The sequence below is a fragment of the Pelophylax lessonae genome, assembly GCF_965119305.1.
Source record: "Pelophylax lessonae genome assembly, chromosome: 9".
Classification (NCBI taxonomy): Eukaryota; Metazoa; Chordata; class Amphibia; order Anura; family Ranidae; genus Pelophylax; species Pelophylax lessonae.
In genome coordinates, this window is record NC_138776.1 from 59,660,956 (window position 1) to 59,687,951 (window position 26,996).

Here is a 26,996-nt window from a genome sequence, read left to right on the forward strand (position 1 = left end):
TATTTTTTTTAATTTAAAGTTTTTGTAAACCTCAGACATGAAATATGAACAAAAAATGTCCCTCTATACTGGGTACTTGTTTCAATAAAGGGGTTGTAAGGGCTGAAGGCTTTTTACCTTCTGTGTGCAGCATCCGCAGCCCCCCTAATACTTACCTGAGCCCGATCTCTATTCAGCAATGTGCATGACAACAGCGGCTCTCTGGGGTACCTCTCTCCTAATTGGCTGGAACACAGCAGCAGGAGTCAATGCCAATCACAGCCAGTGAGAAGGAAGCAGGCGGCGGGAATGGGCTGCGCTCTATGTGTCTTATTGACACACAGAGGCGGTTCGGGAGCAAGCACATACCAGTGGCCAATAGGAAGCGAGTTGCAATGGGGGCACTCAGCAAGGGAGAGGGGCCAAGAGCGCTGACAGGGGACACGAGTAAAGGAGGATCTGAGCTGCTCTGTGCAAAACCACTGCACAGTGCAGGCATGTATTACATGCTTATTTCTTTCAGCTGTCTTCTTCCTCTGTTGTCTGAATTCTGTCAAGTTTTCCTGACCCCAGGAGGAAAAAGGGGACAGGGGAAGGACCTCCAGCCCACCGCCTGTGGTTGAGAGCCTCAGCTCTGTTCCTGGGTGCTGTGTAAAGGAGGTTGTGTACCTTCCATCCAATCAGCTCTTCTCACTGAGCTCTGCAGTGTATAATTTCAGCTCTCTGCCCCTGTTTTTCTGACAGACAAGCTGTATACATTCTGGACTTTGAACAGCTGTAGAGCAGAGGAGACTGCAGATAAACAGGTACAGTATACAGTATCTCACAAAAGTGAGTACATCCCTCATATTTTTGTAAATATTTTATTATACCTTTTCATGTGACAACACTGAAGAAATTACACTTTGCTACAATGTAAAGTTGTGAGTGTACAGCTTGTATAACAGTGTAAATTTACTGTCCCCTCAAAATAACTCAACACACAGCCATTCATGTCTAAACCGCTGGCAACAAAAGTGAGTACACCCCTAAGTGAAAATGTCCAAATTGGGCCAAATTAGACATTTTTGCTCCGCTGTGTAATGTGACTCATTAATGTTACAAGGTCTCGGGTGTAAATGGGGAGCAGGTGTGTTAAATTTGATGTTATCGCTCTCACTCTTTAATACTGGTCACTGGAAGTTCAACATGGCACCTCATGGTAAAGAACTCTCTGAGGATCTGAAAAAAAGAATTGTTGCTCCACATAAAGGTGACTTAGGCTATAAGAAGATTGCCAAGACCCTGAAACTTAGCTGCAGCACGGTGGCCAAGACCATACAGCAGTTTAACAGAAGAGGTTCCACTCAGAACAGACCTCGTCATGGTCGACCAAAGAAGTTAAATTTGCATGCTCAGCGTCATATCCAGAGGTTGTTTTTGGTAAATAGATGTATGAGTGCTGCCAGCATTGCTGCAGAGGTTGAAGGGGTGGGGGGGTCAGCCTGTCAGTGCTCTGGCCATATGCAGCACACTGCATTAAATTGGTCTGCATGGCTCTCATCCCAGAAGGAAGCCTCTTCTAAAGATGATGCACAAGAAAGCCCACAAACAGTTTGCTGAAGACAAGCAGACTAAGGACATGGATTACTGGAACCACATCCTGTGGTCTGATGAGATCAAGATAAACTTATATGGTTCACATGGTGTCAAATGTGTGTGGCGGAGAACAAGTGAGGAGTACAAAGACAAGTGTGTCTTGCCTACAGTCAAGCATGGTGGTGGGAGTGTCATGGTCTGGGGCTACATGAGTGGGGAGCTACAGTTCATTGAGGGAACCATGAATGTCAACATGTACTGTGACATACTGAAGCAAAGCATGACTGGAGACTGGGCCGCAGGGCAGTATTCCAACATAACGACCCCAAACACACCTCCAAGATGACCACTGCCTTGCTAAAGAAGCAGAGGGTAAAGGTGATGGACTGGCCAAGCATGGCTCCAGACCTAAACCCTATTGAGCATCTGTGGGGCATCCTCAAATGGAAGGTGGAGGAGCACAAGATCTCTAACATCCACCAGCTCCGTGATGTTGTCATGGAGGAGTGGAAGAGGACTCCAATGGCAACCTGTGAAGCTCTGGTGAACTCCATGCCCAAGAGGGTTAAGGCAGTGCTGGAAAATAATGGTGGCCACACAAAATATTGACACTTTGGGCCCAATTTGGAAAATTTCACTTAGGGGTATACTAACTTTCGTTGCCAGCGGTTTTGACATTAACTGCTGTGTGTGGAGTTATTTTGAGGGGACAGTAAATGTACACTGTTATACAAGCTGTACACTCACTACTTTACATTGTAGCAAAGTGTCATTTCTTCAGTGTTGTCACATGAAAAGGTATAATAAAATATTTACAAAAATGAGAGGGGTGTACTCAGTTTTGTGAGATACTGTACAACCTATGTAGAAGGATTTGTTTCATCTCTGTGTATCACCTGAGGCCAACCACTTCACAGCCATATACTTGGGCATATGTAAAGGTTTACAGTCACTTTAAATATCTAACGCAATACAAAAAATAAAACACGATCTGACCTTTTTAAAGCAAAATGACACTCTTGGAGTCTCCAGAGTGACCGTCTTCCATTCTTTTATCTTTCAGACCCTTCTGTGTCCTCACAAATTCAGAGAAAGTCAGCTGATTCGCCTGCCCCAGAACTGCACACACATTAAAATCTGCCGTCCCCAGGTGCACCTCTCCGCAGTGCAGGCCAAGATGTGAGTATTTCAATGGGTTATATCCTACAAATTTTTTTTTGTACCTGCCAAACATCGAGAGATTGTTGACGATTTATATAGGGATTTTCTATTTACTGTAACACAAGCAGCAGTATGGGGTGGATTTTGCCTTTGTTTTGAACCCTGGGTGAGAATTTTACCCTATTCGTCTGGGGCCAAATGTCCCAAAGCAGCCACTGCCAGGTGCACAGCCTTCTGGGAAAGCATGAATTAAATTAAGATGTATCCAACACACATGCCTGTCATGGCTGCGATGTGACTTGCCCAGACATGATTGCCATGTCAGCGGTGACATTAATTGAGTCGATTAGACAGTGTCAGGGCCTCTTGGGAATAGACAGGTGAGAGGAGAACAAGGCAGATATTGATTAGTGTCATTAAGAGCCAAGCTCTGGATTCCTCCAGGTTTTCCTCTCTGCCTTTTCCACCGGAGTGTTACAAATAGTGATGATGACAATCACCATGACTTTCTGATTTCTTCCATGTTGATCTTCAGGGAATTGCATAGTTCAGGAATCTTGGTAATTCCCATTCATGAATTGTACAATTCTCTGTTTGTCAGACAGATTTTTTCCCCACGGTTTTTCAATTTTACACATTTTAGGATTTCATAAACATGGGATTCTTACTTGTTCTGGCAACCTGTGTATTGACTTCCAGGCCTGCTGATCTTGGGGGGACAATTGATTATAGAGAATGAATGTTCTCATACAGTCTCTACCACCCCGCTAAAATAAAGCGTGGACACAAATACCGGAGTGAGCATACTCTCTTATTACACAATCTTTCTGAAGTGAGACCATTCAGTTCTAAATGTAAGTCCCATATTGTTAACTGACAGTGTATGTGAACCTCTAAATTGTCAATCCTGAGCGCAGTGAATTCTTCTTTAGTTTGAGTCCCATATTGTTATAATTTAATTGAAGTATGTGCACTCATTACTCACCTACTCGCCATATTCTGTGTGTCCAGTATACTGGTCTCCATTTTGGGTATATACAATGCTCTGATCCAGGGCCATCTTACCGAATGGGCACACTGGGCAGTTGCCCGGGGCGCCCCACCAGCTCAGCGACCCAGCCCCAGCCAAGCTTTATTCCCGATTCCCTTGTGCATCCCGCTGCCGAACTTAGCAGGTGCCAATCGCCTGTTAACCCTGCACTGCTGTCAGGCCACTTGGGCCGTTGGGCCGTGGAAGGGGAGCCCACAACTGCAGGAATGCCTGTCTGCCTTCAGGGGAACAGGCACACACAGGACAGTTGAGTCTGACTCCTGTCCGTGTGTGTGTTTACTGAACCCAGCCGCCGAGCTTGGAAGCTGTCATTAGCCTGGCACTGCTGTACCAATAAATATCGCCTTATCGATAATGTGTATTTTTATTCTTGTGGGTGTTGTGTAGGCAAGGCCTCAGTGCACTGCACTGCCCAGGGCCCTTTAATGCTCTTAAGATGTCACCGCTCTGATCACCAATTAGCGATGAGCTCAGGTGTGTTCAAATCCGAACCCACCTAAGTGAGCCCCCTAGAAAGCTGTCACCTGTACTGTGCCAGTCACCTGCTGTCAAAGCATGCTGCGCAGCTGCACATATATGATGGGTGTGTATGCCTGTGGGCACGGAGCAAAAAATGCTTTGGCCGCTTGTGTTTGGCTCAGTACAGGTGGCAGCTTTATGGCGGGCTCGCTCAGGTGGGTTTGGATTGGGATTTCCTGTGTTCAGTGTTCCATTCTTAAAAAAAGGTTGTGTTGGTGGTGTACTGGCCTGCATAGTGTGTGTGCAGTTGTTCTAATGTGTGTACTAGTCTCTGTGATGTGTTTGCTGGTCTCTGTACTGTGTGCGGTTTCCTAATCTCATACTGTGTGCAGTGTTCTGGTCTCCATATTGTGTGCAGTGTCCTGGTCTCCATATTATGTGCAGTATCCTAGTCAATATACTGTGTGCAGTGTTCTGGTCTCCATAGTGAGTGCAGTGTTCTGGTCTCCATACTGTGTACAGTGTCCTAGTCTCCATACTGTGTGCTGTGTGCTGGTCTCTATACTGTGTGCAGTGTCCTGGTCTCCATACTGTGTGCTGTGTGCTGGTCTCTATACTGTGTGCAGTGTCCTGGTCTCTATACTGTGTGCAGTGTCCTGGTCTCCATACTGTGTACAGTGTCCTGGTCTCCATACTGTGTGCTGTGTGCTGGTCTCTATACTGTGTGCAGTGTCCTGGTCTCATATTGTGTGCAGTGTCCTGGTCTCCATACTGTGTGCAGTGTCCTGGTCTCCATATTGTGTGCAGTGTCCTGGTCTCCATACTGTGTGCAGTGTCCTGGTCTCCAAACTGTGTGCAGTGTCCTCGTCTCTATACTGTGTGCAGTGTGCTGTTCTCTGTACTGTGTGTGTGCAGTGTCTTGGTCTCCATATTGTGTGCAGTGTCCTGGTCTCCATACTGTGTGCAGTGTTCTGGTCTCCATATTGTGTGCAGTGTGCTGGTCTCCATATTGTGTGCAGTGTCCTGGTCTCCATAATGTGTGCAGTGTCCTGGTCTCCATACTGTGTGCAGTGTGCTGGTCTCCATATTGTGTGCAGTGTCCTGGTCTCCATACTGTGTGCAGTGTGCTGGTCTCCATATTGTATGCTGTGTCCTGGTCTCCATATTGTGTGCAGTGTCCTGGTCTCCATACTGTGTGCAGTGTCCTGGTCTCCATACTGTGTGCAGTGTTCTGGTCTCCATATTGTGTGCAGTGTGCTGGTCTCCATATTGTGTGCAGTGTCCTGGTCTCCATACTGTGTGCAGTGTCCTGGTCTCCATATTGTGTGCAGTGTCCTGGTCTCCATACTGTGTGCAGTGTTCTGGTCTCCATATTGTGTGCAGTGTCCTGGTCTCCATACTATGTGCAGTGTGCTGGTCTCCATATTGTGTGCAGTGTCCTGGTCTCCATATTGTGTGCAGTGTCCTGGTCTCCATACTGTGTGCAGTGTGCTGGTCTCCATATTGTGTGCAGTGTGCTGGTCTCCATATTGAATGCTGTGTCCTGGTCTCCATATTGTGTGCAGTGTGCTGGTCTCCATACTGTGTGCAGTGTCCTGGTCTCCATACTGTGTGCAGTGTTCTGGTCTCCATATTGTGTGCAGTGTTCTGGTCTCCATATTGTGTGCAGTGTGCTGGTCTCCATATTGTGTGCAGTGTGCTGGTCTCCATATTGTGTGCAGTGTCCTGGTCTCCATTCTGTGTGCGGTGTTCTGGTCTCCATATTGTGTGCAGTGTCCTGGTCTCCATATTGTGTGCAGTGTCCTGGTCTCCATATTGTGTGCAGTGTCCTGGTCTCCATATTGTGTGCAGTGTCCTGGTCTCCATATAGTGTGCAGTGTCCTGGTCTCCATACTGTGTGCAGTGTCCTGGTCTCCATACTGTGTGCAGTGTTCTGGTCTCCATATTGTGTGCAGTGTGCTGGTCTCCATATTGTGTGCAGTGTCCTGGTCTCCATATTGTGTGCAGTGTCCTGGTCACCATACTGTGTGCAGTGTGCTGGTCTCCATACTGTGTGCAGTGTGCTGGTCTCCATATTGTGTGCAGTGTGCTGGTCTCCATATTGTATGCTGTGTCCTGGTCTCCATATTGTGTGCAGTGTGCTGGTCTCCATATTGTATGCTGTGTCCTGGTCTCCATATTGTGTGCAGTGTCCTGGTCTCCATACTGTGTGCAGTGTTCTGGTCTCCATATTGTGTGCAGTGTGCTGGTCTCCATATTGTGTGCAGTGTCCTGGTCTCCATACTGTGTGCAGTGTCCTGGTCTCCATATTGTGTGCAGTGTCCTGGTCTCCATACTGTGTGCAGTGTTCTGGTCTCCATATTGTGTGCAGTGTGCTGGTCTCCATATTGTGTGCAGTGTGCTGGTCTCCATATTGTGTGCAGTGTCCTGGTCTCCATATTGTGTGCAGTGTCCTGGTCTCCATACTGTGTGCAGTGTTCTGGTCTCCATATTGTGTGCAGTGTGCTGGTCTCCATATTGTGTGCAGTGTGCTGGTCTCCATATTGTGTGCAGTGTGCTGGTCTCCATATTGTGTGCAGTGTCCTGGTCTCCATACTGTGTGCAGTGCTCTGGTCTCCATATTGTGTGCAGTGTGCTGGTCTCCATATTGTGTGCAGTGTCCTGGTCTCCATATTGTGTGCAGTGTCCTGGTCTCCATACTGTGTGCAGTGTTCTGGTCTCCATATTGTGTGCAGTGTCCTGGTCTCCATATTGTGTGCAGTGTCCTGGTCTCCATATTGTGTGCAGTGTCCTGGTCTCCATACTGTGTGCAGTGTTCTGGTCTCCATATTGTGTGCAGTGTGCTGGTCTCCATATTGTGTGCAGTGTCCTGGTCTCCATATTGTGTGCAGTGTCCTGGTCTCCATACTGTGTGTAGTGTCCTGGTCTCTATACTGTGTGCAGTGTCCTGGTCTCCATATTGTGTGCAGTGTCCTGGTCTCCATACTGTGTGTAGTGTCCTGGTCTCCATAATGTGTGCAGTGTCCTGGTCTCCATATTGTGTGCAGTGTCCTGGTCTCCATATTGTGTGCAGTGTCCTGGTCTCCATATTGTGTGCAGTGTCCTGGTCTCCATATTGTGTGCAGTGTCCTGGTCTCCATACTGTGTGTAGTGTCCTGGTCTCCATAATGTGTGCAGTGTCCTGGTCTCCATACTGTGTGCAGTGTCCTGGTCTCCATATTGTGTGCAGTGTGCTGGTCTCCATATTGTGTGCAGTGTCCTGGTCTCCATATTGTGTGTAGTGTCCTGGTCTCCATATTGTGTGTAGTGTCCTGGTCTCCATACTGTGTGTAGTGTCCTGGTCTCCATACTGTGTGTAGTGTCCTGGTCTCTATACTGTGTGCAGTGTCCTGGTCTCCATATTGTGTGCAGTGTCCTAGTCTCCATACTGTGTGTAGTGTCCTGGTCTCCATAATGTGTGCAGTGTCCTGGTCTCCATATTGTGTGCAGTGTCCTGGTCTCCATATTGTGTGCAGTGTCCTGGTCTCCATATTGTGTGCAGTGTCCTGGTCTCCATACTGTGTGTAGTGTCCTGGTCTCTATACTGTGTGCAGTGTCCTGGTCTCCATATTGTGTGCAGTGTCCTGGTCTCCATACTGTGTGTAGTGTCCTGGTCTCCATAATGTGTGCAGTGTCCTGGTCTCCATAATGTGTGCAGTGTCCTGGTCTCCATAATGTGTGCAGTGTCCTGGTCTCCATATTGTGTGCAGTGTCCTGGTCTCCATATTGTGTGCAGTGTCCTGGTCTCCATACTGTGTGCAGTGTCCTGGTCTCCATACTGTGTGCAGTGTCCTGGTCTCCATAATGTGTGTAGTGTCCTGGTCTCCATATTGTGTGCAGTGTCCTGGTCTCCATAATGTGTATAGTGTCCTGGTCTCTATACTGTGTGCAGTGTTCTGATCTCTATATTGTGTGCAGTATCCTGGTCTCCATACTGTGTATAGTGTCCTGGTCTCTATACTGTGTTCAGTGTCCTGGTCTACATACTGTGTGCAGTGCCCAAGTCTCCATATTATGTGCAGTGTCCTAGTCTCTATACTGTGTATAGTGTGCTGGTCTCTATACTATGTGCAGTGTCCTGGTCTCCATACTGTGTGCAGTGTCCTAGTCTCTATACTGTGTATAGTGTGCTGGTCTCCATACTGTGTGCAGTGTCCTAGTCTCTATACTGTGTATAGTGTGCTGGTCTCTATACTGTGTGCAGTGTCCTGGTCTCCATACTGTGTGCAGTGTCCTAGTCTCTATACTGTGTATAGTGTGCTGGTCTCTATACTATGTGCAGTGTCCTGGTCTCCATACTGTGTGCAGTGTGCTGGTCTCTGTAGTGTGTGATGTGTCCTGCTCTTCATACTGTGTGTGGTGTCCTGGTCATTGTACTGCATATCTACATATTGTTTTAAATACAGTGTAGGGTTAGATATTGTAGTTGTGTTTACAGGGGTTGGTACTTCTCAATAAAATGTAGATGTAGGCAGTTTTATATACATTGTACAGGTTGTAAAGATTATTGTACAGATATATTGCAGTAACAGTTTATTCATTTCACTATATTGTATCTCTTCTACAGAGAAGTCAGTAAGACGAAGTCTCTGGTTGGCACCATTCATGGGAACCATACAGCAAAAAATGCCCAGAGGTCCCCAGACGGCACCAAGAGCCAATCAGGAGCAGCCAGCTGGGCTTTGGTGAGTAAGTGATTTCCCAGAATCCCCCAGCAGCAGAGGGGAATAATGATGGAGGAACATCTGGTTTTCCTGCACTAAAGTATACATTGAGTCCTTACCCACCAGTCCCTGTGTGGAGGAGGCAATGTCCAGGGACATGACTGAACATCTGACACTGTCAACACAGTTCAAAGTAATAGTGATAGTGCTGTACACAGATCGCATATAACTAAGCAAATGTTCTGTTTACAGTGCATTTATTGAGCCAACAGCCTTTTTATTGTACCTAAATCTCCCTTTATTCCAATGTTGTACCCCAACCTACACTCCCCCCCCATGATGACCCCCTGTTGTGCCCAAATCTTTGCCTTTCTACTGTACCCTAGGTACTTCATTGTCCCTCTACTGTACACCAGTCCCTCTCTTTGTCTCTTTGTACCCTCAGTCTCCCTTCTGTACCTTTTTTGTACCCCCAAGCCCTGTTATACCTCAGCCCCCCCCCTTTCTTGTACCCCACCCCCTCTACTTTTCGTGAATCCCCCTGCAATCCCCTTTCCTCCCAGGCTTTCACTGGTACCATGATCTCCTCTTCACCCCGTGCCTCTCTACTGTTTCTCAATTTTCCCTCTGTCCCTATACTGTATTCTACTTCAATTTCCCCTCTGTCCCTTTCGACTGTACCCCCAGTCACTCCATATCCCTGGCTACTGTACTTCAATTCTCCCCTGTTCCTCCCTACTGTATGTACCCCCAATCCCCCTGTCCCTCTCTTCTGTACCCTTAATGTCTCTCTGTTCCACTCTACTGTACCCTCATTCGACCCTTTCCGTTGTACCTTATCTCCTTTCTGCCCCCTTTGTTTCTTTCCACCTTACTTCTAGTCCCTTCTCTGTCACTCTCTTCTGTCCCCAGTCCCCCTCCCCTCTGTTCCCCTCTACTGTACCTCCAGTCTCCCCCACCTCTATCACTCATTAAAGTACCCACAGTCCTCTGTTCCTCTCTAGTATATCTTTGCCCCCCCCCCCCCCCACTATAGCCCCATCCCCTCTAAGCTATGGTGTATCATGCCCATGTCATTACCACTTACCATGTTGTTACAAGCATGCTTTGTGTCCGGTGTTGGTGTATCAGCCATGTCTGATGTGATTGTGCCCCTAATGCATTTCCTTACATTTTAATGTTATGAGGGCCTCCAGTCTCTGGAGTAATGTGTTATACCAAGTGTCCGGTCCTGCCTGAATGATGTGATAATGATCCATTGAACCTTATTTGTGTTTTTGTATTTTCTGCAGGATACAAGTTTCTCTGGGCTAGAGAAGGAATTTGAGAGGATCAATCTGAAAACAGAATCTTGTAGAGTGATATCTTTGGTCAGTACAATATTTCTGTGTTGTAGCTGCATCAACTCTCCCAGGGTGCGTCCGCCCGCCCACGCACCAGGAAACCTAGGGACAAAGCCTAAGAATTTTTAGGACTTTATCAAAGTAGACCTATTTGATGAGTGTTTTTTTTCCTTTTAGGAAGGGGTTGAAAGATACCTCTCTACCTCAATTTGTCATTAAACTCTATCTCCTCTTAGTAGCTCTGTCTATACCGCAGTAAACAACTAAAGGAAGTGCAAAAAGGAAACATAGGAGTTCTAATCAACTGATAGAAATCATTCTACTCTATACTTCTAAATTCAATCCATTTTTACTGGACTTAAAAGCGTCCTGACTGCAATAAAACGCTGACTCCTGGCCACTGATAACTAAAGCTGGAAACACACTATACAACTTTTGTTGTCAGATTTCCTTTAGATTTACCTTTTCTATGTAGTGCAAGGGCCTGCCTGATTGCATACAAATTGAAAGTGTTTAGGTCTGACCTCATATTATATGGTTTTGGTAAGTCTGAAGGAAAAAATCTAAAGAAAATTGTATAGTGTGTATGGCCCTTTAGAGACATGAGAACAACTTAGAAATAAAAACCCTCCCCACCAACCAAAATACCGTATCTAAATGTGATAGTGCACCCAAACTCACTAAGAAAAATACCCTACATGTTTCACTCTAAAAAAAATAAAATAAACAAAGAGAGCAGCATTCTGACACTGTGCACAAGGTGCGCTCACTACCAACAGCCTATAGATATGTATAAAGGGTCACATGATATGACCTGCCACTACAGACAGCATGTCCCATACCAGTGTTGCCAACCCCCCGGAGGGAAATTAACTGGCAGAACGTCCACAATTTACGGACAGCACCAATTTTTTACTGGCAAAAAATCATGAAATTTACTGACCAAGCCGCATTTTTTACGGACACTGAAAAAAGTACCTAAAATAACAATTTTCAGTTCTTAACAGTGCAAATATCAATATTTTAACTATGAACATATAGCTAGTGCTATTAGCAATGTGTTAAAGTTAAACAAAAGTCAAAAAACATATTTCTCAAATGTACATGAAGGTTGGGTTACCATAACCCAGCCAGCAGAGTTCCCCCTTACATCAGAGTTTGCAGACTCTGGTCAGACACGGTACAGGAGGTGGTCAGACACTGCGGACATGGTACAGGAGGTGGTCAGAGGATGCGGACGGGATACAGGTGGCGGTCAGAGGATGCGGACGGGACACAGGTGGCGGTCAGAGGATGCGGACGGGACACAGGTGGCGGTCAGAGGATGAGGACGGGACACAGGTGGCGGTCAGAGGATGCGGACGGGACACAGGTGGCGGTCAGAGGATGCGGACGGGACACAGGTGGCGGTTAGAGGATGCGGACGGGACACAGGTGGCGGTCAGAGGATGCGGACGGGATACAGGAGGCAGTCAGAGGATACAGAAATGGTACAAGGAATGGTCAGAGGATGCGGACGGGACACAGGTGGCAGTCAGAGGATGCAGACGGGATACAGGTGGCGGTCAGAGGATGCGGACGGGATACAGGAGGCAGTCAGAGGATACAGAAATGGTACAAGGAATGGTCAGAGGATGCGGACGGGACACAGGTGGCGGTCAGAGGATGCGGACGGGACACAGGTGGCGGTCAGAGGATGCGGACGGGATACAGGTGGCGGTAAGAGGATGCGGACAGGACACAGGTGGCGGTAAGAGGATACAGAAATGGTACAAGGAATGGTGAGAGGATCCCCCGGCATTGGGACTCTGGGAGGAAGACAGCCCCTTACATTGGTATGGAAGTGGAAGTAGGACTGCTCTTTACATACAGTAGATGTCATTGGGAGAAAGACAGCCATATAGGTTGATGGTCAGTGGGAGCAGAAATTTGCCAGCCTTGTTCACTGTCAGCAGGTATGTACAACAAGCACTAGTGCTCAGTGGTAGGAGGATTGTGCCACCATTGGTAAACAGTAGGAACAGGTATGCCCCAGCACAGCAGTGGTGGTCATTGGGTGCAGGAATGGCAATTGGTATTCAACAAGAGGTCTGCCCCATAAATGAGTGGTCAGTAGGAGTAGAAACACCCCAAGAATTGATGATTTGCAGGAGCAAAAACTTCCATTAGAAGTCATTGAGAGGAAGATTGGCTCCTGCATTGATTACAGTGGGAGGAAGAATACAGAGCTGGATCGCCCAGAAGGCAGGCTAGGTTTGGGTACCTTTTTACAATACTTGTCAGTGTCACTTGAGGAGATAAAGTTGATAGGGCTCCGTCGGGTCCGCGCTGTCTGTCTTTAGTGCTGCCTGCCAGTCCTTCGGCTCCCCTGCACTGATCACATCAGAACAAGACTCCTCCTCCCTTCAGCCCGCGCCGCGGCTCAGTCAGTCAGTCGGCTCCTGGCATTTTAATTTTTTTAGGCGGGTGTACTGCCGATTGGCGCCTGTGCGGCATGACATAATCAGTGGGTGGCGCGGCCGCGGACTCAAGATCGGATTGACTCGGCGATTTCCGGAACTGCGCATGCGCAGTTCTCATCTGAGCCCGTAGCAGCCATTTTTACTGCCACTTACGGGCATTTACGGGCAGCCTAAAAGCGCCCTGTTTTTACGGGCTGCCCGTAAATCTACGGGCGATTGGCAACACTGTCCCATACACACATATGTACAAATCATCACACACGGATATGCCCCCCCCCCCTCCCCCCAACATACACAGGGAGATGAATAGGAAGGGTCACATGACCTGCACTGTCAACACAAACAGTCCCTACCATAAAGATATGTATGAAGGGTCACATGGCCTACACTGCCACTACATACAGTGCCTTGAATAAGTATTCATACCCCTTGAAATTTTCCACATTTTGTCATGTTACAGCCAAAAACGTAAATGTATTTTATTGGGATTTTATGTGATAGACCAACACAAAGTGGCACATAATTGTGAAGTGGAAGGAAAATGATAAACAGTTTTCAAATTTTTTTACTAATAAATATGTGAAAAGTGTGGTGTGCATTTTTATTCACCCCCCCCCCTGAGCCAATACTTTGTAGAAACACCTTTCCCTACAATTACAGCTAAAAGTCTTTTGTTTATAGACGCTTTGGGAAAAGAATCTGTGGATAGCAATTTCCAAGTCTTGCCACAGATTCTCAATTGGATTTAGGTCTGGACTTTGGCTGGGCCATTCTAACACATGAATATGCTTTGATCTAAACCATTCCATTGTAGCTCTGGCTGTATGTTTAGAGTCGTTGTCCTGCTGGAAGGTGAACCTCCGCCCCAGTCTAAAGTCTTTTGCAGACTCTAACAGGTTTTCTTCTAAGATTGTCCTGTATTTGACTCCATCCATCTTCCCATCAACTCTGACCAGCATCCCTGTCCCTGCTGAAGAAAAGCATCCCCACAACATGATGCTGCCACCACCATGTTTCACTATGAGGATGGTGTGTTCAGGGTGATGTGCAGTATTCGTTTTCCGCCACACATAGCGTTTTGCTTTTAGGCCAAAAAGTTAAATTTCGTTCTCATCTGACCAGAGCACCTTCACCATGTTTGCTGTGTCCCCCACATGGCTTCTCATAAACTGCAAACTGGACTCCTTATGGCTTTCTTTCAACAATGGTTTTCTTCTTGCCACTCTTCCATAAAGGTCAGATTTGTGGAGTGCACGACTAATAGTTATCCTGTAAGCAGATTATCCCATCTGAGCTGTGGATCTCTGCAGCTCCTCCAGAGTTACCATGGGCCTCTTGGCTGCTTCTCTGATTACTACTTTCCTTGCCTGATCTTTTAGTTTAGGTGGACGGCCATGTCTTGGTAGGTTTGCAGTTGTGTCATACTCTTTCCCTTTTCAGATGATGGATTGAACAGTGCTCTGTGAGATGTTCAAAGGTTGGGATATTTTTTTATAACCTAACTCTGCTTTAACCACTTGCCGACCAGTCACGTTGACTGTACTGCGGCAAAGTGGCTCGTTATCGTCTGGCGACGTAGACTTACGTCACCAGACATTCCCCTCTCTCGACGGCGCGCGCGCGCTGCCGGAGGCTCGCTCCCGCTGTATTCAGTTACAGCGGGAGTCGGGTCAGGGGAGGAGCGGCGGTGATCAACGCTGCTCTTCCCCGATCGTCGGGGATCTAGTGTGGAAATCCTCCCGCTTGTGTAAACAAAGCGGGCAGATCTCCTAAGTGACAGGCAGGGTCAGATTGCAGTGTTCAGCATAGCTGAACCTGCGATCTGTCCCTGTGTCACTCAGTCACGTCCCCCCACACATGTCAGTAAGCACCAGGCATATATTAACCCCTCCCTCTCCAATAAAAATTAACCCCTTCCCTGCCAGTGTCATTTTTTCAGTAACAGTGCATATTTATAGCACTGATTACTGTAGTAATGTCACTGGTACCCCCAAAAGTGTCAAAAATGTCAGTCAAGGTTCCGATCTGTCCGCCGCAATGTCGCAGTCCCGCAAAAAAAATCGCAGATCGCCGCCATTACTTGTTAAAAAAAACACCAAAAATGACAGAAATCGTTCCCTTAGTTAGTAAACGCAATAACTTTTGCGCAAACCAATCAAAATACGCTTATTGTGATTTTTTTTACCAAAAATATGTAGCAGAAAGCAAATTGGCCTAAAATGATAAAAAATTTTGATTTTTAAATTTTTTTGGGGGGGAATTTCATATAAAAAAATGTGAAAAATATTGTTATTTTTTCAAAATTGTCGCTTTTTTTTGTTTATAGCGCAAAAAGTAAAAATTGCACAGGTGATCAAATACCACCAAAAGAAAACTCTGTTTGTGGGAAAAAGAGTACATAAATTTAATTTGGGTACGGCATTGCACGACCGTGCAATTGTCCGTTAAAATAACGCAGTGCCAAATCGCAAAATATGGCCTGGTCAGGAATGGGGTAAAACCTTCCGGTCATAAAGCGGTTAAAGATACGCTCATTGAGAATTTTTTTTTGTCTAAGACATGTAGCTAAATACATTTTGGCCTAAATATATGACAAAAATTGAATATATTGGATATTTTTTAACTGTCAAAGTTGTTATTTTTTCAAAATTTTCGCATATTTTTATTAATATCGCAAAAAATAAAAAGCGCAGAGGTGATCAAATACCACCAAAAGAAAGCTCTGTTTGTGGGGAAAAAAGGACGTAAATTTCGTTTGGGTACGGCTTTGCATGACCGCGCAATTGTCAGTTAAAATTTGCACAGTGCCGAATCGCAAAAAGTGGCCTGGACGTAAGACAGCAAAATCCTCCGGTGGTAAAGTGGTTAAACTTCTCCACAACTTTATCCCGGACCTGTCTTGGTGTGTTCATTGGCCTTCATAATGCTGTTTGCTTACTAAGGTTCTCTAACAAACCTCTGAGGGCTTCACAGAACAGCTATATTTATACTGCAAATAAATTACACACAGGTGGACTCTATTTACTATATAGGTGACTTCTGAAGGCAATTTCAGTTAGGGGAATCAGAGTAAGGCCTTTTTCATACGGAGCGGACCGTATTGCGATCCGCTCCGGCACTTTTTTTTTTTTTTTTACGGACACGGATGAAACTTGTGTCATCCGGTCCGTATGTCCGCATATCATCCCATCCGTTTGTGGATGATATAATAATGTATGTCTATGGGATTGCAGATGTCAGCGGGTGACACCGCTGACATCCGATTTTGCGTCCTTTCCGTTTTTTTAAACGGAAGAAAAATAGGGTTCTGTTCCGTTCCAAAAAAACGGAACAGAACTGAAAGGATGAAAATCGGATGTCAGCGGATGGTCATCCACTGACATCCGTAATCCCATTGACATGCATTATGTCCGTATATCACCCGCAAACGGATGGGGTGATATACAGACATACGGAACGCCCCTGTGAAAGAGGCCTAAAGGGGGCTGAATACAAGTGTACACCATACTTTTCAGATATTTATTTGTAAAAATATTTTAAAAGCATTTTTCTTCCACTTCACAATTATGTGCCACTTTGTGTTGGTCTATCACACAAAATCCCAATAAAATACAATGTGTATAAGGGGCACAGTATCTTTCCAAAATCATGATTTTGTTCACTTTATACACATTAGTGATTGGAAGCATGGATTATTTATGAACTTTATTCTGATATGGACATTTGGTGTTTAAACTGAATGATTCATTTATTTTTGACTGTGATGATTGCTTTCTTACATTATTTTCATATACCTAGCTTGTCTTGATTGGCTTTTCCCTGTGTGTCTAATGTGCATGGCACACGGATTTGTATATTGTTTGATGATTTTGTATCAGTTATAGCCCATGCATACGATCCAAAAATCGGATGAAAAATACAAATTTCGAAGCGATCGTACGATGATCGGATCATTAGCACAGAGCTCTTGAGAGCCGATTACAACAGTTCATCCAATATTATCCGATCAGTTAAGCATGAAAATGTTTTTCTGGTACGATACCAGATCGTACGTTTTTTTTTAATCAGTACAATTGTTGTCCAAAAATACATTACAATACATTACATCACTTCCAAATTTTTATCCTGTCATACGTGAATTTTCTCCATTTTCGATATGCGACTAGCATGCAAAAAGAAACGTACGATCTGTTGTCCGGTTTTCGGATCGTGTGTACGGGCCATTCGTTTAGATCATGTGATTGGAATCTCATTGTTCACAGGAGCTTTGTGTGTCTGTGACTCAGAAGCTGGTGGCCACCATTGTTCTACAACTTGAAGGCAAATCACAGATCAGCCCTATCCAGGTAAGAGAAAACATTAAAAACTGGAGCCCATCTGTGTTCCATCTGTGTGTAAGAATAAACATTTACCAAACTTTTTTACTGGCCCCAGTACCAGTACACTATCAATAATGTGTCTGTGTCATGTACAGGACTCAGTGTGGGAATTCTTTAGGAAACGCTACATCCAAGAAGACGTCAGCATTCGAGGATTGGAGGACTACCTGTGCGCGCTGAGGCGGTACGCCCCAGATAGTCAGGTCAGTGTTTAGGGTTCACAATGGTCCAAGCAGGAATTGGAAGTATGGGGCTGGGATTCAAACACTGTAGTGTCTCTGCCTGCAGGTATTGCGTCTACTGGGATCAATACTCACACATGATCTGGATCCTTCCATACTGTGCTATATCCTCCTCCATTCAGAATCCCTCCAGGTATCTCCACTCTCAGATTTGGGCCACTTCCAGTACTTTCTGCAACAGAACTACCAGTTTCTAGAGGTGAGTCCACAGAGATGGTATTTGCCCAATGTTTGCACTTCTATCTCCACTGTGTCATTCTACGTTATGCTAAAAAGTTCTGTCTCCAGTCTGGGAAGACATAGCACATGTCTGTGTTACCCTTACCAACCAATTACCTCCTCCTTTTATGTAATCGGAACAATCTAGGAAAATGAGGTATGAATGTGGCACCTTTAAAGGCTAAGTCCACCTTTTACAGCAAAAAGAATAAATTCATCCACATTTGCATTAGAAAGGGGATTGCAGGTGTCAGGTTCTTACAGACTCTTCCTCCAGCTCCGTGTCCCTACTGAGGTACAGACTTTCTGCTGGAGAGCTGGAGGAAGTGTCAATGGACTGTGATGAGTCTTGTGATTACCATACTCTTGTTCCATTGATAACTAAAAATACGTCTGCTGTGGTGGAAGATGGGATTTGTAGTTCATTCATTCATTCAGATCTCTGTGAATGAATGATGTGGTCTGTGGGAGCATTCCCCACACAGCTGTTCTGATTTCAGAAGTGACAGCTTCTGCAGGGGATGAACCCCCACACGCAGTTTATGGGATGCCTATTTTAAGGGTGAAGAGGGACCCATTTGCACAATGTTACACCCTAAATACAGATGCAGCATGCTGCAAAAGGTGCAGTTAGCCTTTAAATATTGGGTCCATTTTGAAAGAAAGACACTTTGGGTACAGCAGGAAGGACAGGAAATTAGGTAATCGAATTGGACTGTTCTGCAGACTTCATCATAGTTTGTTCACACAGGAAACAGAGCGGGACAGTCTGCTGCTTGAGTTCACGGCCTACAGTGAAAAATGTGTATCACCCTCCCGTGTTATGAGTTTTATACTACACCTGATTCTGCAGCATCGAGAACCACTCATCATAGAGGTAAGTGTGCATAGGGCTCTTCTCGGTGTACATGTACAATACTTTGAAAAAGTATTCATACCCCTTGACATTTTCAGCATGCTCTCATGTTACATCCAAAAATGTGAAATGTATTTTATTGGGATTTTATGTGATAGACCAACACAAAGTGGCACATAATTGTGAATTGGAAGGAAAATGATAAATAGGTTTTCAAACTTTTTACAAATAAATATCTGAAAAGTGTGGCGTGCATTTGTATTCAGCCCCCTTTACTCTAATACCCCTAACTAATATCTAGTGGAACCAATTGCCTTCAGAAGTCACTTAATTAGTAAATAGAGTCCACCTGTTTGTAATTTAATTTCATTATAAATACAGCTAATCTGTGAAGCCCTCAGAGGTTTGTTAGAGAACCTTGGTAAACAAACAGCATCATGAAGGCCAAGGAACACATCAGACAGGTCAGGGATAATGTTGTGGAGAAGTGTAAAGCAGGGTTACGTTATAAAAAATGATCCCAAGCTTTGAACATCTCACGGATCGCTGTTCAATCCATCATTCCATCATCCGAAATTGGAAAGAGTATGGCACAACTGAAAACCTACCAAGACATGGCCGTCCACCTAAACTGACAGGCCGGGCAAGGAGAACATTAATCAGAGAAGCAGCCAAGAGACCCATGGTAACTCTGGAGGAGCTGCAGAGATCCACAGCTCAGGTTGTAGAATCTGTCCACAGGACAACCATAAGTCACTCCACAAATCTGGCCTTTATGGAAGAGTGACAAGAAGAAAGCCATTGTTAAAAGAAAGCCATAAAAGTCTTGTTTGCTGTTTGCGAGAAGCCATGTGGGTGACACATCAAATATGTAGAAGAAGATGCTCTGGTCAGATGAGACCAAAATTGAACTTATGGGCCTAAAAGCGAAACGCTATGTGTGGTGGAAAACTAACATTGCACATCACCCTGAACAAACTATCCCCACTGTGAAACATGGTGGTGGCAGCATCATGTTGTGGGGATACTTTTCTTCAGCAGGGACAGGGAAGCTGGTCAGAGTTGATGGAAAGATGGATGGAGCCAAATACAGGGCAATCTTAGAAAAAAGCCTGTTAGAGCCTGCAAATGGCTTGAGACTGGGGCGGAGGTTCACCTTCCAGCAGGACAACAACCCTAAACATACAGCCAGAGCTACAGTGGAATGGTTTAGATCAAACCATAATTATGTGTTAGAATGGCCCATTCAAAGTCCAGACCTAAATCCAATTGAGAATATGTGGCAAGACTTGAAAATTGCTGTTCACAGGCCCTCTCCATCCAATCTGACAGAGCTTGAACTATTTTGCAAAGAAGAATGGGCAAAAATATCACTCTCTAGATGTGCAAAGCTGGTAGAGACATTCCCAAAAAGACTTGCAGTTGTAATTGCAGGGAAAGTTGGTTCTACAAAGTATTGACTCAGGGGGGGTGAATACAAATGCACGCCACACTTTTCACATATTTATTTGTAAAAAAGTTTGAAAACCATTTATCATTCTCCTTCCACTTCACAATTATGTGCCACTGTGTGTTGGTCTATCACTAAAATACATTTATGTTTTTGGTTGTAACATGACAAAATGTAGAAAATTTCAAGAGGTATGAATACTTTTTCATGGCACTGTACGTGTGCACAAGACAATACCTAGTGTACAAGTAGGTCTATATTGTGTACAGGTAATCATGCTCAGGACTTTTTAGCATACAGGTTATGGCTCACAGGTCTCTTCAGTTTACAGGTAAGTGTGCAGAGGGCTATCCTTAGTGTACAAGGGACTGCATAAGTCTCCTCTAAGTTTGCAGGTAAGTGTACACAGGTCTCTTCAGTGTATATGTGAGCATGTGTAGGTTTCTCATCAGTACACAAGTAAGCATGTACAGGTCTCTTCTTGGGGTAGAGGTAGGTACAGGTCTCAGTGTGGCAGTAAGTGTGCATAGGCCTCTGCAGTGCACAGGTGAGAGTGTGCAGGTCTTTCCTTAGTGCACAGGTAAGCACGCAAAAAGTCTATTCCTGGTGTAGAGGTGGGTGTGCACAGGTCTATTCCTGGTGTAGAGGTGGGTGTGCACAGGTCTATTCCCGATGTAGAGGTGGGTGCACAGGTCTATTCCTGGTGTAGAGGTGGGTGTGCACAGGTCTTTCCTGGTGTAGAGGTGGGTGTGCACAGGCCTATTCCTGGTGTAGAGGTGGGTGTGCACAGGTCTATTCCTGGTGTAGAGGTGGGTGTGCACAGGTCTTTCCTGGTGTAGAGGTGGGTGTGCACAGGCCTATTCCTGGTGTAGAGGTGGGTGTGCACAGGTCTATTCCCGGTGTAGAGGTGGGTGTGCACAGGTCTTTCCTTGGTGTAGAGGTGGGTGTGCACAGGTCTTTCCTCGGTGTAGAGGTGGGTGTGCACAGGTCTTTCCTCGGTGTAGAGGTGGGTGTGCACAGGTCTATTCCCGGTGTAGAGGTGGGTGTGCACAGGTCTATTCCCGGTGTAGAGGTGGGTGTGCACAGCTCTTTCCTCGGTGTAAAGGTGGGTGAGCACAGGTCTTTCCTCGGTGTAGAGGTGGGTGTGCACAGGTCTTTCCTCGGTGTAGAGGTGGGTGTGCACAGGTCTTTCCTCGTGTAAAGGTGGGTGTGCATAGGTCTATTCTTGGTGTAGAAGTGGGTGTGCACAGGTCTTTCCTCGGTGTAGAAGTGGGTGTGCACAGGTCTTTCCTCGGTGTAGAGGTGGGTGTGCACAGGTCTATTCCTGGTGTAGAGGTGGGTGTGCACAGGTCTTTCCTCGGTGTAGAGGTGGGTGTGCACAGGTCTTTCCTCGGTGTAGAGGTGGGTGTGCACAGGTCTATTCCTGGTGTAGAGGTGGGTGTGCACAGGTCTTTCCTCAGTGTAGAGGCAGGAGTGATTGGGTTACTTTAGTGTACAGGTAGGTGTACACAGGTCTCTCCCCAGTGCAGAGGTACGTGTGCATGGCTTTCAATGCAGAGATCGATGTGCACAGGTTTCGATGAGGAGGTGTCTGGGTCAGTGGAATGGTGGTGAAATGATATTGGAAGGTCTCTAGGTCAGTGGAGTGGTGACAGAGTTATATGGGAGGGTTCTGTGTCATTGTGGTGATGCCAGAGGTCTCCGGATCACTGGAACAGTGACGCAGTTATACGGGGAGGTCTCTGTGACATTGGAGAGGTAAACAAGAAAGTATCTAGATCAGCAAAGCAGTGCTCTAATTAAATGGGAAGGTCTTCAATGGCTGCAAGGTTACATAGAAATGAGAGATATTGGCAAGGCTGGTTGATGGTGGGCCTGGAATGCAGCAGTGGATTACCAGACTTTATTCCTGGAGGAGTTGCTATCAGAGAAAGACTTTTTTTCTGTGAATCGGTGGGAGTCATGAGGGGACTGACAATTTTGGTGAGGTCTCTTAGCTGTGGTGTTATATGAGGTCTCTTAGCTGTTGTGTTATATGAGGTCTCTTAGCTGTGGTGTTATATGAGGTCTCTTAGCTGTTGTGTTATATGAGGTCTCTTAGCTGTGGTGTTATATGAGGTCTCTTTTGGTGGTGGAGTTGTATAGGGAAGTCTTTGGATCAGTGGTGGTGTTATTGGGAGGTTTCTGCATGGGTGCAAATATAATGTTCTACACCAGTCACGTTCTGCGTTGTTCCTGTCTCCACCAGTGTCAAGATGAGCTGTCTACCCACATGAAGACCCACGCTGGCCATTTGACTGTGGAAGAGCTGGCCAGAGCTCTGGATGAGATGTGTCTCCGCACAGACAAAACCCAGATTAAGTCTTTTATCCAACGCTCTGTAACTCTGACTGGAAGGAACCTCATCACCCTCCACAGTGCTGCCCGTATCCTATAATCAAGCTGAGGGCAATGTCATTTTCAGGAAATCCAAATTCTAGTTTGCCCTAGTCTAGTCACCCACTACGGACTGAGGAGAATTGTAGATCATTGCCCAATGTAATAAGACATGGGAGGCATCTTCAGGACAGTTTCTAAATGTTTCGGGGGGTAGGGGTGGTTAAGGTGTCAGTGCCTGCAGCCTTATGAACTAATGTATAGGTGTCACTGTCTGTAGGTTTTTGAAGCCAATATTCAGGGTGGGAGGCAGAATTTGGAGCCATTGCTGGGTAGGAAGTCAATGTCCCCGGATTTTTGAGCCAATGCTAAGATGGGAGTCTGCAGAGTTTGCAGTCAATGTATTGTGGGGGGGGGGGTTTAGCACCCATGGATTTTGGAGTCAATTTTCAAGATGGGAATGAAGGAGCAGGGTCTGTGGACTCTGGAGTCAATGTATGAATTTGGGAGTCAGTGTCCAAGGATTTTAGAAGGGTGGGCAGTGTCTGCTGACTTTAAAACAAATGTAGGGAAGGTGGAGGGGGCAGTGGTCGTGCACTTTTGTAATATATGATGTTCCACTCACTGCTGTAAAGTTTCTTTATCGCGGCTTCTCAGAGATTGCAGCGTACCAGCTTGAGCGCATTAGGCGGTGGAATAAGAAGAACTCAGTCGTCAGCCAGCCAGACTCAGGAAACACAGGTAGGAAAATGATTTCACAGCAGGCATGTGGTGGTACCTTAATGCTGTCACATTTTGCAAAAAAAAAAAAAAACAACATAAATGCACCTATATTTGAAGCAAATAAATGCATGTATATATATTTATATATATATATATTTTTTTTTTTTTCAAATGAGCCTGCAAAGCATTGCAACTGAGTTCAGTGGGTCACAGGTCAATGCACATGCTCCTGCAGACTATTCATTCAGCTCCCTGTTCAAATCGAGGTACAGACTTTCAGTTAGAGAGATGGAAGTATCGGTGGAATACCAGGGTGTTGCAGTTTCTTGAGAGCTAGAAGTCTATTTGCCATAGTAGGAATCAGGATTTATAGTTCATTCATTCTAAGATCTTTGTGGATTTTCCGCATGCTTGGCAGGTGTACACTTAAACATGGAATTATATATACATATGCACAGCATATATATATATATATATATATATATATATATAGTACATTTATATATACTAATTATAAAGCCTGCACATGGTAAAGTGACCCTTCCCAATGTTCATGTAGGACACCTCACTTCCCCCTCCCCTTGCTCCCGCTCCACTCCAATAAGCTGCTGGGAGATAATATAACACCCAATATTTCCAGGTTCGGGGAGCACATGACTTTGCCATGGAACTCTGTGATTGACCCAGCGCTGTCATGTGGAGCCATACATAGATCAAAGTTCAGCAGGGACCAGCCAGATTTTAATTGATCTATTGCCAGTCCCATTCACAAGAAGTTGATCTAACCATCAACTTCTCATGAAGTTAGACAATTTTGCTTTCATCAGTGCATGCAGCCAATCTATCTGATAGCTTAAGGAATCCATAGCTTTACTCAGCTTTATTTCCTGGATTATGGTGAGTGGGGGAGAAGGAAAGATGAGTAGATCCACTTGGGAGGGGGACCTAGTTGACCATTTTAATTCATCCTGCATGGGCAGAGGCCATTAAAGCAGAAGATCACAATGTAAAGGTAAAGCCCCGTACACACGTACCGATTGTCGGCCGTAAAGTAAAGTAGGCTTGTTAGTATGATTCTTCCGACAGCGCATTTTCGGCCGAACAGAATCTGTCGTGCAGGCATTAAAATTTTTGTTGGCCAACACTAGAACGGCCGATTGTTCGCCAGTCAGTACAGATTTCGGCCGACAGACAGCAGATTTGCAAGACTGGGCATGCTCAGAAAAGAAAAAAGACACGGGAAGTTAACCATCACATGACATCACTTCTGCAGTCGGCTGTTGTTGGCCGACAAAATTCGTGTGCAGTCTTTTGCAGTTTTCAACAGACACGACAGCCCTGGACAAAAGACAGCCGATCGTTCGGCCGACAATCAGTACGTGTGTACGGGGCTTTACACTAGATTATGACAGACTGTCCACACCCTGCTGAGGTCGTCCTCCTGTGTGGTTCCTTAATACCAGCCACTGCCTGAAACATGTGGCAGCATAGGAGGACATGGAAAAAGAGACATTAAAAAGTTAGAATGCAGATTCAACCAGATATTTCTTGTGCTGAGGATTGTGAGAAGATCAGAGGATTTCAGGGTATTTTCTTGGAGTTATATGTGAAATAATCAGCAGACAGGAGGTTTCTTCTTCCGTTCTGCTGGAAACAAGTTCATAATTCCCGTCAATACATTTTATACCTCATTCTGCAGAGCCCATCCTCCACGTGTATATTTCCTGCATTATTGGCCCCTTTGATCTGCTGTACATGTATCACAGGTGACACATTTTTCTTTCACAGGAACGACCGACAAATTTTCCAATCTCCATATCCTTAACAATATACTCCGTCTTACCAAGATCAGTTAGAGAGTGGAAGTCTCCAGCCAAAATTGCTGCACCAACTGTGGAGTCCTCTCAACAAGGCCGGAAGATTGTAATGTGTTTGTCAATATGATGGATGAAATTTAGTCTCCAAATAAAGCAGTGTTTACTCCTCAATCTGGGGTCCTACATTTGGGAAAAGGAAAGTGTATTTTTCATCTGAATATATCAGGGTGTGGATTTCGCTGCTACCCATGGGTGCTTTTAGAAGTCTAGGAACTGTAAAATAGAACACAGGTAGAAAAACCTGGATCCCAAGGGAGGAATGTTATCAGGGGCAACAAGGATCTGAGGAGCAGGTAGAAGGACAAATGTAGAATCAAAGCACTATCAGCCTGGATAAAGATAAACCTGGGTGGAACATTACAAATACAGAGCATCATCGCTCTAATGTCTCCTTCACAGTCGCATTTGTTTCTGCACCAGAGGCGCTCACAGTCTAATACTTCAACACAATTTCTATAACTCTGATATATACAGAGAATACCGAGCCAGCCGTTTTTGCACCAGAGAAGCTTCACTCTAATATCCACAACACACTCATACTATTATTATCCATGTATATAGCTTGGAGATTATCCATAGTGTTGTACAGAGACCATAGAGCCGAAGAGTATTCCTTAAAATCAAAACTTTCCACATTTATAAAGCTCTAATATACAGAGCAGCTATAGGTATGCGAGCCAACAAAGAGCACGGGATAGGGAATGTTCTCCAGTATATGGGAATTGGAATAGTTGTGTGAATTGAGACCTCCAAGTGAGATGATTAGACATTAAAGCACAGCACAGGATAGGGAACTGGAATGTATTTGTCAATTTGGGGGCTCCTGAGGTTGCTGTGTAGACTTTATGTGCTACATTTTATACTGTATCATTTTGTTTTGATGCAGGTTTGCAGAGAACAAAAAAAAAAAAAAAAGACAGCGGGGAGGTTTGTATACACTTTTGTTTATTACATGAAAAGGTTACACTGTCACAAACCTGGGCACTGCAAATCGAGAATATGTTGGAAAAATCCCTATTGAAAGTTAACTCAAAATTCTGCGGTGCTTATGTGACACAAAGGATACATATTGCAATGTTTTCAACATGCAGGTCTGACACGTGTATACAGTATAACCAGTGATCTGCCTCACTCTTCAGCCTTGCTGCCCCTACTCTGGATAGGACAAATCAATACAAAACAAACCAAGAACACAGTGGAACACTTTGTAAAAATCAGTTAAAAACAAATGTCATATGCAATTCAGACCCACATTCACACCAGGACTGTCCAATGCACACTGGAGAAAGAGGAAATGCCTCTTAAAATGTGTCGGCAGACGATGGACACCGGCGCTCTAACGGAGAGGAATTGTGTTGGCAGAGGACACACAACGGAGCTCTGAGGAAGAGTTCCAAACACTCCAGCAGAGGATTCAGTCCGGAGCTCTCAGAGGTGCTGGAAGGATGGATTGGATACATGGGAGTAATAAAGTGGATCCCCTGTTGGTGGTGTGAAATTTGTGCGCATTTCATATGACATTTTTATTTTATTTTATTTTTTTTCAATAAAGTGGTCTACACAGATCTTGATGTCTGTGTTATCTTGCAGAGAGATCAGTAGGTACAGAAATATGGATGGCTTAAGGTACATTAAGGCAGTGGTCCTCAACCCTGGTCTACAGGGCCCACTAACAGGCCAGGTTTGCAAGATAACTGAAATACATCCCAGGTGATATCATTTGCTGCTCAGTGATTGCAGTACTCTAGTCTGCATCTCCCCAAGGTAATACTTAAAATCTGGCCTGTTAGTGGGCCCTGAGGACCGGAGTTGAGGACCACTGCATTAAGGCATTAACTTTAGATGTAAAAAAGTTAAGCCCTGCCCCTAGAACATCCAAATCTCTCTACTGGTCCTTCTCTTAATTAAAAAAAAAAAAAAAAAAGGATTATAAAATAAAAAGTGTATCAAACTAATTCTACGTCAACTGTTGCAATCGGGTTCCTTCTTTAATGTTTTCCTAAAAAGGAATTTTGACTTATCTGTAAATTCCTTAATTTGGAGTACAGTACAGGACTTTATTCATAGATCATGTGTTTATTTGCAGGCTACCTTTAGGCAACTAGACACTATCAAAAAAATAAAATAAATGTTATTAG

At 45.1% G+C, this 26,996-nt stretch overlaps 1 protein-coding gene across 1 annotated transcript in view; it reads left to right on the plus strand.

The window, feature by feature from the left end:
- The window catches only part of LOC309564217 (uncharacterized protein), a gene marked incomplete at its 3' end in the record, with an annotated part of 184,811 nt that extends 159,974 nt beyond the window's left edge, over positions 1-24,837 (plus strand). The window contains exons 14-23 of the mRNA XM_082268844.1: positions 2,621-2,736; positions 8,835-8,952; positions 10,224-10,301; positions 16,999-17,082; positions 17,211-17,318; positions 17,404-17,556; positions 18,328-18,453; positions 22,131-22,308; positions 22,916-22,999; positions 24,770-24,837. Of these exons, the coding sequence (XP_082124970.1) occupies positions 2,621-2,736; positions 8,835-8,952; positions 10,224-10,301; positions 16,999-17,082; positions 17,211-17,318; positions 17,404-17,556; positions 18,328-18,453; positions 22,131-22,308; positions 22,916-22,999; positions 24,770-24,837 (1,113 nt within the window). The remainder of the gene's footprint in view (positions 1-2,620; positions 2,737-8,834; positions 8,953-10,223; positions 10,302-16,998; positions 17,083-17,210; positions 17,319-17,403; positions 17,557-18,327; positions 18,454-22,130; positions 22,309-22,915; positions 23,000-24,769) is intronic.
- Positions 24,838-26,996: the final 2,159 nt, after the last annotated feature.